The sequence below is a fragment of the Cottoperca gobio genome, unplaced genomic scaffold, assembly GCF_900634415.1.
Source record: "Cottoperca gobio unplaced genomic scaffold, fCotGob3.1 fCotGob3_283arrow_ctg1, whole genome shotgun sequence".
Lineage (NCBI taxonomy): Eukaryota > Metazoa > Chordata > Actinopteri > Perciformes > Bovichtidae > Cottoperca > Cottoperca gobio.
This window is the reverse complement of record NW_021166893.1, coordinates 20,564-32,312: the sequence shown is the minus strand read 5'-3', so window position 1 is coordinate 32,312 and position 11,749 is coordinate 20,564. Positions and strand designations below refer to the sequence as shown.

At 42.6% G+C, this 11,749-nt stretch overlaps 1 protein-coding gene across 1 annotated transcript; it reads left to right on the top strand.

Annotated features, from left to right (window-relative positions):
- The first annotated feature begins 760 nt into the window (after positions 1–760).
- LOC115005221 (odorant receptor 131-2-like) lies at positions 761–7,923 on the top strand. Its single transcript, XM_029427009.1, has 6 exons — positions 761–936; positions 1,778–1,916; positions 2,973–3,398; positions 4,675–4,890; positions 7,075–7,235; positions 7,779–7,923. The coding sequence occupies exons 1-6, from the start codon at positions 761–763 to the stop codon at positions 7,921–7,923; spliced, it is 1,263 nt and encodes a 420-aa protein (XP_029282869.1).
- The last annotated feature ends 3,826 nt before the right edge of the window (positions 7,924–11,749 follow it).

Below are 11,749 nucleotides of genomic sequence, written 5' to 3'. Positions count from 1 at the left end.
TGTTGCAGTTTTATAAAGTTTTGATAACAATGTCAGAACATATTCATCTCTAATAAGTTTCTTTTTCAGACGAGTGAATATTTCTGCTGAATGAAGTAAGTTGGTATAAAATGTATAAATATACATTAATACTGTAAACAGTTGAGTTATATTTATAATACTTTACATTAATGTGCAACACCGCTGTGTTACCGTGCCTTGTGTTTACATTTTGTTATACTTAGTTTATAATAAAAGTTTCCTTTATCAAAATAAGAGAAGCTGCAACACAATGTGATATTCACATTATTTTAATGTCACTTTAAGTTCTTTGAGCTGCAAACTGAATGTTTTTATTTCTAACATCTTCCTGCAGATTTATTTTAAAACCCTGAGTCATGAACTGACAGAGTGGATGTGAAACCTGTCGTCATACGTGTGTACAGGTGAGTCTATATTTAATATTATACAATAAAGTCAATATAGCTGTTTTTTAATTATATTTCTGTAATATGTGTATTTCATGCATTTAATGTTTCCCATCTATATTCTTTAAGCTGCGTGTGTTTGTGTGGAACATTATCTGCAAGTTCTTGTTTTTAATGATGATGTTACAATCTGATGTTTGCAAACGTTTTTAAATATGTGTATTTGACAATTGTTTGGTATTTAACATCAAATATCATGAAATCAAACTATGTGCAGAATGCATCCCTAATGATTCTAACATTTGTCTTTGCCTGTAAAACATCAGCTTTCCTCCGCGCGCTCCTTCAGGCAGATGTTGGTGATGGAGCTGCTTCTGAGTAACGGCAGCGCTGTGCTGTCAGGGGGCGCTGTGGCCGAGTCCAAAGATAGCTTCTCTAACGCGCTCTCCAAGAACATCGTGGCCATGCTGGTGTGGCTGGCCCTCAGTGTCATCAACGGCAGCATGGTGCACACCTTCCTCCGACACAGGTAGACGCAGTTCAGACACACACACACACACACACACACACACACGATGAGCTGCGTTGATGTGCAACATGATGCCAAAGATGGATAGAAGAAGCTTCTTTTGCTGAGGGTTTATTTGTTTGTATAATAACCTTATTTCTCATGTATTTTCAATAATGACATGAAAGGGAACTTTATTCATTTATTTTTCATGACAACTGTCTTTGTAAACTCTAACTGCATGAGCTGCACTCCCATGATCACTGGGCTTTAGTTCCCACAAACTCTCTGAAGACTGATGATTTCACTGTAACTGTGTGTCTGTTAGAGCTGATCTTTGTGAATTAGACTGTTTTTGCAAAAAGGTGCATTTGCATATAAAGGGAACAAATTTGCACCAAATGTCTGCAAATTACCCAATTTAATGATGTGCAAACAGCACATAAGGAGCAGCTAGACGAGAACTGCTCGTCAGCGCAGTTACAGATGCATTTCACTCTTTGCAGGAGTTTTAATTACATTTTATTTTTGTCTGATTTGTGCAGGTTTATCAGCTGCAAAAGCTGCACAACGCTTTTGTTTACTTTCTGTCATTAATCTCTCTGGCAGTGGGAATTAAAACTTGTCTTCATTGTTAACGTGTCTGTGACACATGCAGGTGATTTGTCAGTGTGAGGATGTTCTGCATGATCTGCAGTTTACCATCTAATGTGTTTTTCGGACACAACCAGACCTTTGATGATTACATCCGGCTGGAAAACTCTTTTATACACCAAACAATGGATAAGCAGAACCATCATGAGTTGCTACAGTAATTAGACGATAAGTGTTCATCTCTCACAGCTCTTGTTTATCTCTGCAGTCTCTTCTATGAGAACCCGCGGTACATCATGTTCATCTGCATGGTGATCAATGACGCCCTGCAGCTCAGCCTGGTGACGGCGCTCTACGTGGTCAGTTACATCTTCAGGAAGATCCAAGCCTCAGTCTGCTGCATTCTGGTGAGTCTCAAACACAACGTCCTGCCTCACGTCTCCCTGTCACGTGTCTGTGAGGTCACCGGCTGAGGGGAAAGTGTTTTAAGGCCGAGGCTGGAAGAGAGACAGAGCAGGGACCCTGACGTACTATGTTTAAAATATGTGCATATTAAACTGGGCCGTGTATTATTAAAATAATAATTATTGGCAGACTATTATTATCTTTGCTAAAAATATGTTGGTTTCATGTTAATGTGTATTTACAGACATTTATATATATATAAAAAAAAAATGAATAAATTATATTATCAAACAATAATTTGGAGGACCCCCTGCAGTAACTCTGAGGCCCCCAAGGGATGACGGACCGCCTGTTGAAGACCCATGCACTAACACAAATATAGCTGCAAACAGCAATATTTGACCTTAAAGAGCACCTGGAAGTGATTTGCTACATGATGATTTTCTGTGTGTATTTGAGTTTTGAAGTAGCACAAGATGTGTTTTACACCAAGAGTTCACAACAACTGCGACACAGGTGCATCCAGTGCATCAGGTGCATCAGGAGATTATTTTGGTGAATTTCTTTACAGAAATTATAGCTCTTGTCCACCTGAGGATTCAAACCCCAGACCTCTGAATTCTCAGACAACGTGCCGTTAGGAAAACATGCTGCTAATGAGACAATGATCCAGTCAAACAGTCAAATGTTGGTGATATTATTCTGATGGTTTCAGGTTTCAGGTCAAACACATTGTGATGTGATGATCACACATTTGGCAAAATAGAAATAGTTGGACAGTGAATGTCGCTGCGGATCAAACCGTCTGAACTTCATTTTGAACATTTGATATCTTTTATCCAAAGTTCTCAATGTTGGTGATATTTGAATGAGACTTGTGGAACTGCAGAAGTTGATTTTACATATTTTAAGAGAGACTGATTTCTGAATTCATCTCTAGTTAGAGTGAGGCAAACCTTTTATCACAATTTAGTGGAAGAGGTTTTATGATTGCACAACTCTATTACCACTTTAAATAACAGAACTGAGTTCTCCTTCTTCCACCGTGTGTCCCTCAGATCATGATGGCCGTCCTCACCACCCGCTCCACCCCGCTCATCCTGGCCGGCATGGCGGTGGAGCGCTTCATCTCAATCTGCTTCCCCTTCCACTACAGCCACATGTGCACCGTCCCCCGCACCCTCCTCCTCATCTGTGTCATCCTCCTCCTCACCGCCACCCCGCCCATCACCGACCTGCTCATCACCATCGTCCACAAGCCTCTAACCGTCTTCCACGGCACCATTTTTTGCGACCACCCGCTTCTCTTTCGCCACCAGTCCATCTACTATAAGAACTGCGTGTTTGACGGCGTGTACCTGTCCTTCGTGGCTCTGACGCTGCTCTACACCTACTGTAAGATCATGCTGACAGCACAAGCTGCCTCTACGGGCCTGGCCTCGGTGAAGAGAGCAAGGAACACGGTGCTGCTTCACGGGCTGCAGGTCGGTATCTACGCAGAACTCCAAAAAAACTTTCTCACAAAGGACATTTCTGTGTGTCGTAGGAAGAAACTACGGAAGCCCTGAGAGGCAAGTGAGCTGTAAAGTTCAGGATCCTTTTTCTAAATCTTAATCGTTTTCTCTCCTGTGTTCACGACTTAAGAACAGGGGGAAAGGTTGTGCAAGGATAATCTTTCTTATTTCACAAATTAAAAAAATTGGAATTAAGTGGGAAAAAGTTTTGCCAGGAAAGATTTCTATCATTTTGCAAAAAAAAGTTTTGGCAGGTGAAAGAATTGGCAGGATAATTATTGTGTTTATTGTTGTAATAATGATTTTGGCCACAAGAGGCTGCAGCGCACCAAATATTAAAAACATTCATGTTTTCTTTCAGGTGAGTTTTAATTTCCCAGAATACTTCAAGATTATTTATTGTGATCATAAAACACATGGCAGGGAAATATTTCTTCACACAACATACAAAATAAATGTCTAAAAGAAACAGATATCAGTAATCAGATCTCAGAAATCACAGATAATAAATACATATATTCAATAAATTGATGCAACAAATAGGATGTTTTAGGGGGATTCAGAGTCCTGATGGTTTTGGGGAGACATTGTTTCTTTTCCTGGCTGAACATTTTTTTCATCTGTTCTTGAGTCAGAATCACGAGAGAAAACAATTAAAATCAGATTTACAAGTTGGATCAACTGAATGTTTTCTTCTCACTTGCCTCTCATAGTTTCTATAAAAAGGAAAAACTAATGTGCAAATAACATTAATGAGTTTAGCTCCGTTAGCTAAGAAGCCACCGAACCAACATCTACAATTAATTACGATGAGTCAAAATGTCCTCATGTGAAAGTCTTGAGACGTATAACATGAACACCTACTACCCTAAAGATCCTCGATCTAAAAAGTCTTTAGAACAACAAGGTTTTTATCTTTTTTACAAAATAAAACTATTGTTTCTATGCATGTTTACTATATTAGGTGTATAATGTGTAACCGGAACAAGAATATTTGGCATTTCAGCCTCATATACGACAATTTATCACTTTCCTGTTTTCTTGTTTTCCTGATTTATTGCCAAATTGTTTTTTTTTAAACAAATATTGTCCTTCAAACTGCATATAATTAAAGGATGGAGATTAATAGCCAAGTAATCAATACTTGTACTAGTAGAAATACCTTAGCAGACCTGAGCTTTGTAGTAAATGTTGATCATTTATATTTCCATCATCATAACTTTTAATATGTGTCCTTCTGCTCCAGCTGATGCTGTGCATGCTCGCCTTCGTGGTTCCTTCCCTTCAGGCTGCTCTCATCTCTCTCTTCCCGCGCTTCAGTTTGGAGATCCGTTACATCTTCTTCCTGGTCGTCTACATCATCCCCCGTTTCATGAGCCCCATCATCTACGGCTTCAGGGACGAGCAGTTCAGGAAGTACTGGACTCGGTACCTGGTCTGTCGGGGCCGAAGTGTCTCCAGGGTCAGACCGGGGACACAGAGAGGGAACCTGTAGTCTGTCTGTCTATCTGTCAGATTCTGTCTGTCTGTCAGAGTCTGTCTGTCAGTCTGTTTCTCAGTCAGTCTGTCTGTCTGTAGCTGCTGGTTCAGTTCAGCTTGGTGTCCTTTAATCAAACTGTGTTTACTGTATTTTGCATTAAAAGCCTTCTGTACAGTGAACATGTGACCAGTGTGGGAACTATTAAAAGTTTTTGGAATAAAACTTTTGTAACTGATATTATTATTTGTCTTTATGCAGTGAACCCACTACAGGAACACAATGGAGGCTCCTGGTAATGAACTCACAACCTTCTGGTGTTCTGTTTAGAAGCCTGACCATGAGAACATCATAAGATCAAGACACACATATGGATGATTGGATGAATTCATTAGAACTGAACATTTCCTCAGAAACTGTCTTAAATACTGTCAGGAGGGATGCACGATGATCTTGGCACCTCAGGCTTTAGATATGTAGGGACGGGAACTGAAAGTCTTAAACGGGCCTCTCCTCCACTCTATCGGGCTGCGCTTTCACTCTGACTGTAAGCGATTGAAGTAAAAGCTACGTTAGTGAAAACTAAACACTTGTTCAACAAGCATAAAAATAGAAACATGTAGAAAAGTGATATTTTAAATCATGCTCTGTCCACAATCTGTCATCCACCACCAGTTTTCACACGAGCATGTGTTCGGCTAATAACGAATTTTTACAAACAAGCTAATACTGAAGTTGTGTGTGTGGTCTCAACGGTTTAACTAAGTTAGCCACGCAGCTTAAACATTTATAGCGTTGTAGGGCTGCACAATTAATTGAATATGCGATATTGGGGTTAAAAATGTGAACTCCACTAATAGAAAACTCTGCTGCACATTAAATCAAGCGCTTCCTAAACTATCAGCGAGACACTGGTCGGTGATCAGATGTTTTGGCTTCACTTTTGGGGAGCAGTCACACCGCCTGTGAACAACTTCCTGAATGTGGCGGCTGTTTTTTCCCTCTATGTGCGCCTCGACCAGCTGTAGTAGGTCGGTTTGGAAAGGTGGCTAGTGGCTACGACTGAGCTTAAAAGCTCCCCATCTATACAAACAATGCGTTTACGATTTTATTTTTAACTATAGCACAAAATTGTTTATCCAGCCTTTTCATTTTGCTTTCTAAGTGCACCATTGATGCATTTATCTTCAAAATGTCAGATTGAAGGAGAATATTCCTGTATTTCTCATCTGACGCTCACTCATACACACACACACACACACACACACACACACACCTCGGCCGGGGATCGAAGCTCCGATCTTCCTAATTGGTGGACGGTCCGCTCCACCTCTCGAGCCACAGCCGCCCCGGAACATGAATGTCTATATGAAGTGCACGTGTTCCCGTCGCTCTCACTGCTTACACACAGTTCATGTCAACACAGCCTGCTCATCGGTGACTATATTTTTAATTTTAAAGTGTATCTTAAAGTTAGACAGCAGTGAATATTACTTTTGTATCCCAGTTAACATATCAATACATTTAGAATAGAAAGACTTGTTATATTTTCTATTATTTATACTATTTAAAATAAGAATGTTATTCACTAACACAGTTTGGATATTTAAAAAAGTGTTCATAAAATATATTCAAGATCTGCAGTTGATTTGAGAAATTGTGCTTTTTTTCTTTATGTTTAAATTTATTTAGCCTCGATTGCAAAACGTAATGATAAAGAAAAACATCAAAGTCATCTGCTCATCTTTTCTCTCGCTGCCTTTATGAATGAATAATCTATAAACTTGTTCTATATATTCATTAAAACAATTACAGTTAAAAGCTGTTAAATATAATACATTTTATATAAATATGTGTCATTAAAACATTACTAAATGACAGGAAATAACAGATTATGAAGGAAATGATACGACACTGCAACTTACTTATTATGACTTACTAACCCTAACCCTCTTTTACTAAAAAGAGTTCTCATATTGTAATTCTTCTTAATCAGGTGAAACGTTTAGATGAATCCGATGTTTGTAAAAGATTGTTTTTGACTTGATTCACTTCCACAGCAACAAAATTATATTTGTATGACTTTGATCGTCTTGTGGAGCTGAACTGAGTTTGATTTACTGAAACACAAACTGAGAATATTATTCCATCTGTGGATCGTGTCTCCAGTGGACGAGCTGCGGCATGAACTCAACCGGACGTTTGCCCAACTGGAACGGCTCTTTATCAAAGAACTTTGTCGCCTTCGCTCTCTGCGTCATCATCAACTGCATCAATGGAGCTTTTGTCTACCTCTACGCAAAGAGCCAGGTCTTCCAGCGAGACCCCAGGTGATAGACGGGCCCGGAGTGATTTCTGTCTTTCAGATAAATATGTGAAGATGTTTACAGTAAGCCTGAGTGTACCTGATCTGCAGATCAGTTGACATTAACAAAGCATCAGCTGTTTATGTCCTTCAATTATAAATTCAGATACCAAATGTATTATTTACATTTGTTTAGCACAAAAAGATGATACATTTAAGATTCAAACTTGCATCTCGTCCCCACACTGACGTGTGAGCGGTGAGAACACTGTTGGATTTAATTTTTCTCGTACTGAAAAGCGTATTTCTTTGCGCCTCTGCAGTCACTGAAACAGGAAGCTGCTCTTATTTAAATCTGCACATGTTGATACTTCCAGTTTAATCCATGAATGACTTTATTCAAATTGAGGATTTTGAACTTTTTTTTAGGGTGATGACTTTATAAGATTGAGTGATTTCACAGTTTGGAGTTCAACATTACTCTCCGTCTCCTGTAATCCCAGTTCTCCTCTTGCTTATTTTTCTCCTCTTCCTCGTTTGCTCTCCTTTCCCTCCTCAAACTCTGCAGGTATGTGCTGTACATCCATCTGGTGATAAACGACATGATTCTTTTGACCGTTTCTGTGGCGCTGCAAATCACGAGCAGCATCATTCGCCCGGAATTTGGCCCCTGCTGCATCATGCTGATCATCTTAGTCACAACTAACAAGTAGGTGATGAAGAAAGATCTTTAATAATAAACCTTACTTAAGTATATGTACTTATGTGTTAGCATTTAGAGTCTACAATTGGAGATGTGTGCACCAGATTCAAAAATGAGTTTAGCTGTGTTTGGAGGTCCAAGTGAGTGTTAGCAGTTTCAGTAAAAAATGTGTCTGCTGGAATTAATGGAAGGAATGTTGTGGTGTTCGGATAATGTGTTGTTTATGACTGTAAGGTTATGTTGTTGTGTTTGAGTGAGGTGCGGTGAAGATTGAAGCAGAGGGAAGTGTGTGGAGGCATGGGGGAAGGCATGGCAGCATGATCTGAAAAGTGACTTGAGCTGTTTTCGTAGTCGTCTGCTTGGGGTCCTGATCCCGATTGTTGATCCCGATGGAGAAAACAACAATCTTGACAGTCAAATTGGGCTTAAATTTCTTTATTATTTCAAGCAGATGGTATACTTTAGCCCCTGGGTAGCCGTCAAGCTGGATATGAGGGTTGTTGTGAGGGGGGATTCTAGAGATGTTGGAATCCCCCAGTATCAGGACTGGCTTGTCGGCTTTGATGGTCCAGTCCTGTACTCTCCGGTGTGGTCTGGCGACGTGGCAGGTGGGCGTGAATGGGGATGGAAGGGAAGGAGTGAATGGTGCCTGAAAAAAAGGATGGTTAGGAAGGGGGGGAGGGGGGAGGAGGGGGAGAAGGAAAGAGAAGAGGAGAGGGAGGGAGAAGGGGGGTAGGTGGGTAGGGAGTCCTGGGGAGGCTCGAGTCCAGAGCTGCAGGTGTGCTGGTCTCCAGAGGGGGCCCGCCAAGCAGCACGGCCCCGTCGGACTGGACACAGGAGGGTTCAGTGAGGTTTGCGGTGCAGGCTGTTTGACCTTCCGGATCCTTGTCATCATATACCCTCCTGTGGTTGCGTGGTATGCAGTCCGACGGAGTATGCCGACCCGCAGAGCCCGAACAGGAACCAGCAACACCTGCAGGGGAAAGGCAGAGGGGGGGAGAAAAAAAATTAAAGAAAGTGGTAGGGGGTGTGTGGACTCGAGCCTCCAACCACCTGTGTCGTGTACCACCCGGTGACTTGAAAGAATTGCGTGTGGTGAGGGTGTCGTCTGCCCATTTAAGACGAGTGGCGGGGGAGATGATGTGGCTAGGTTCAGTGCTCAGGGTTGCTGTGAATTCAGAGGAGAGGTAAGAGGAGGGATAGTGGGGGGTGTGGTAGCCGGAGTGGTCAGGGTCTGGGGAAATGCCAGGAGGGGAGTGATGGTTGGGGTCAGGAGAGGGGTAGTGGTGAAGGTCAGGGGTAAGATGAGGGGCAGGGCTAGGAGGGGGGTGGTTGGAGTCAGGAGAGGGGCAGTGGTGAAGGTCAGGGGTAAGGTTGGGGTCAGGGTCAGGGGCTGGGGAAGGGATAGGAGTGACCGGTGTGCAGGTAGGGGGTGTGCTTCGGGGACCTAGAAAAAGGGAAAGTCTGGTGGGGGATTGTGCGCTGGGGAGGTGAGGGAACTCTTCCTCCGAGATGGGAGGAAGGGGGGTGTACCACTGACCAATAGTGCGGGGGGGTGGGATGGGAGGGGCGGGTGGTGGGGGGTGCAGTCATGTTGAGTGTGTCATGTACAATGTGTGAAGTGTCTGCGGTCAGCCTGGGGCCATATCTCTTCCTGGCCCAACCCATGGCAATTTGAAGTGCCATGGGGTTACGGGGTGTATGTATGAGTGTGTTAATGGTGTTCTGGTAATGTTGTTGCAAGATGGTCATGTTTGTGTGCATCCAGTTTATTGTGTTTGTATGTACCTGTGTGCGTGTATGTTCTGTGGGTGTAGAGGGCTTGATGAAGTCTGTAAGTCGGGTGACTTGCTTCATCATGCCCGGTGGAAATGTTTGTGTTGTGAGAGCCCTATCCGTGACCTGTTTGTGGTGGATTGCTTGAATTAGCTTAAAATACTGCTTACTAATGTGTCTGGTTTGTGAGTCTGGTGGATGGGTGAGTGTGGGGTATACTTGTGTGTCTGAACCTGTAAATCTATGTGTGGTGTTTCTACGTGTTCTGGTGTTGGGTATGTGTGTGCGTGGTTGTGTGGTGTTTGTGTTGTGTGTGGTGTTGTGTGTGGTGTTTCTGTGTGTGCGCCGTGCATACTCACCACCTCCACTCGAATGCACAGCCTGGCCCCTGTTAAAAGACATTTTAATCTTGGATTTACTGGGCTCTTACCTAATCCGGCGCTGTGTTGGGGCAGATGGTTGGTGTCCCTCAGGTGGTAGGACAACGCCGGAATGTTCGTAGTTTGCTCCGGGTTGTCCTATGGAGTACTCAAGCAGAGCTGGTATCTTGATGTTTAAAAGTTCTTTTTTTGCTTGGTTTCCAGCAGCAGCCGGAGGGCAGAGCCCACACCAACAATTAAAATATATCTTTATTGTTAAAAATTTAGAAAATGGTTAATAAAAACCAATAAAAGTGCAAAAACACAGGTATAAAAACATTGGGCCTAAAAACACTGAATCTAAAAACACTAGGCTTAAAACACAGGGCTAAAAACACAAGGCTTAAGACAAGGGTTAAAAGACTAGGCTTAAAAAGACAGCGCTAAAAGACACAATGTTTAAAACCAACAATTAAAATCACTAGAACCAATTAAAAGCGGTACCGGTCGTGTGCAGTCGAGTGGCGTCCTGACGTTTCGCAACGTAGTTGCTTCTTCAGAGGAGTGTGGTGAGCAGCACGGCTGGGCTGTTTTTATATGACAGCAGGTGTGTGAGTGATTGGATAATTGGCACCTGGTGTGTGTGTCTCTAAGTGTAGAGGTAGAAGGTGCCAATTATCCGTGTAGTGGAAGTAAAAAAGCAGATTTATAGCTCCACGGATAGGGCTCAGGGTTGGCAGATGGGGGACCAGGGTTCGAATCCGACTGACCCCAGGCTGTGAAAATAAAACTCAAAACAATAAATAAACAAAATGATGAGTGTATGGGGGGTGCCTATGTGCAAGGAGTAGGGGAAGACGACAAGTGGGGGAGGAAGAGAAGTGAGGGTTGGAGAGGATACTGGGGGATTCTGGTGACCGTGTTGGGTGTACAGAAGATGTAGGTGTAGTGTAAATCAGTCCAGATCAGTGGCACTGGCAGGGTTAGGTTTGGGGTAGGGTTGTGGTTAAGGGATACAGGGATGTGTTTTGTTTGCACTGGCCAACAGATCTGTGGATGGGTGTTGCAAATGTATGAGAATGTAAGGTGAATACTTACCAGGGGGGGATCCTGGGCACCAAGCAGAGTACTTAAGTTATGTACTATGTGTTAGCATTTAGAGTCTACAATTGGAGATGTGTGCACCAAGATTCAAAAATGAGTTTAGCTGTGTTTGAGGTCCAAGTGATGTTATCAGTTTCAGTAAAAAATGTGTCTGCTGGAATTAATGGAAGGATGTTGTGGTGTTCGGACAATGTGTTGTTTATGACTGTAAGGTTATGTTGTTGTGTTTGAGTGAGGTGCGGTGAAGATTGAAGCAGAGGGAAGTGTGTGGAGGCATGGGGGAAGGCAATGGCAGCATGTCTGAAGAGTGACTTGAGCTGTTTTGTAGTCGTCTGCTTGGGGTCCTGATCCCGATTGTTGATCCCGATGGAGAAAACAACAATCTTGACAGTCAAATTGGGCTTAAATTTCTTTATTATTTCAAGCAGATGGTATACTTTAGCCCCTGGGTAGCCGTCAAGCTGGATATGAGGGTTGTTGTGAGGGGGGATTCTAGAGATGTTGGAATCCCCCAGTATCAGGACTGGCTTGTCGGCTTTGATGGTCCAGTCCTGTACTCTCCGGTGTGGTCTGGCGACGTGGCAGGTGGGCGTGAAT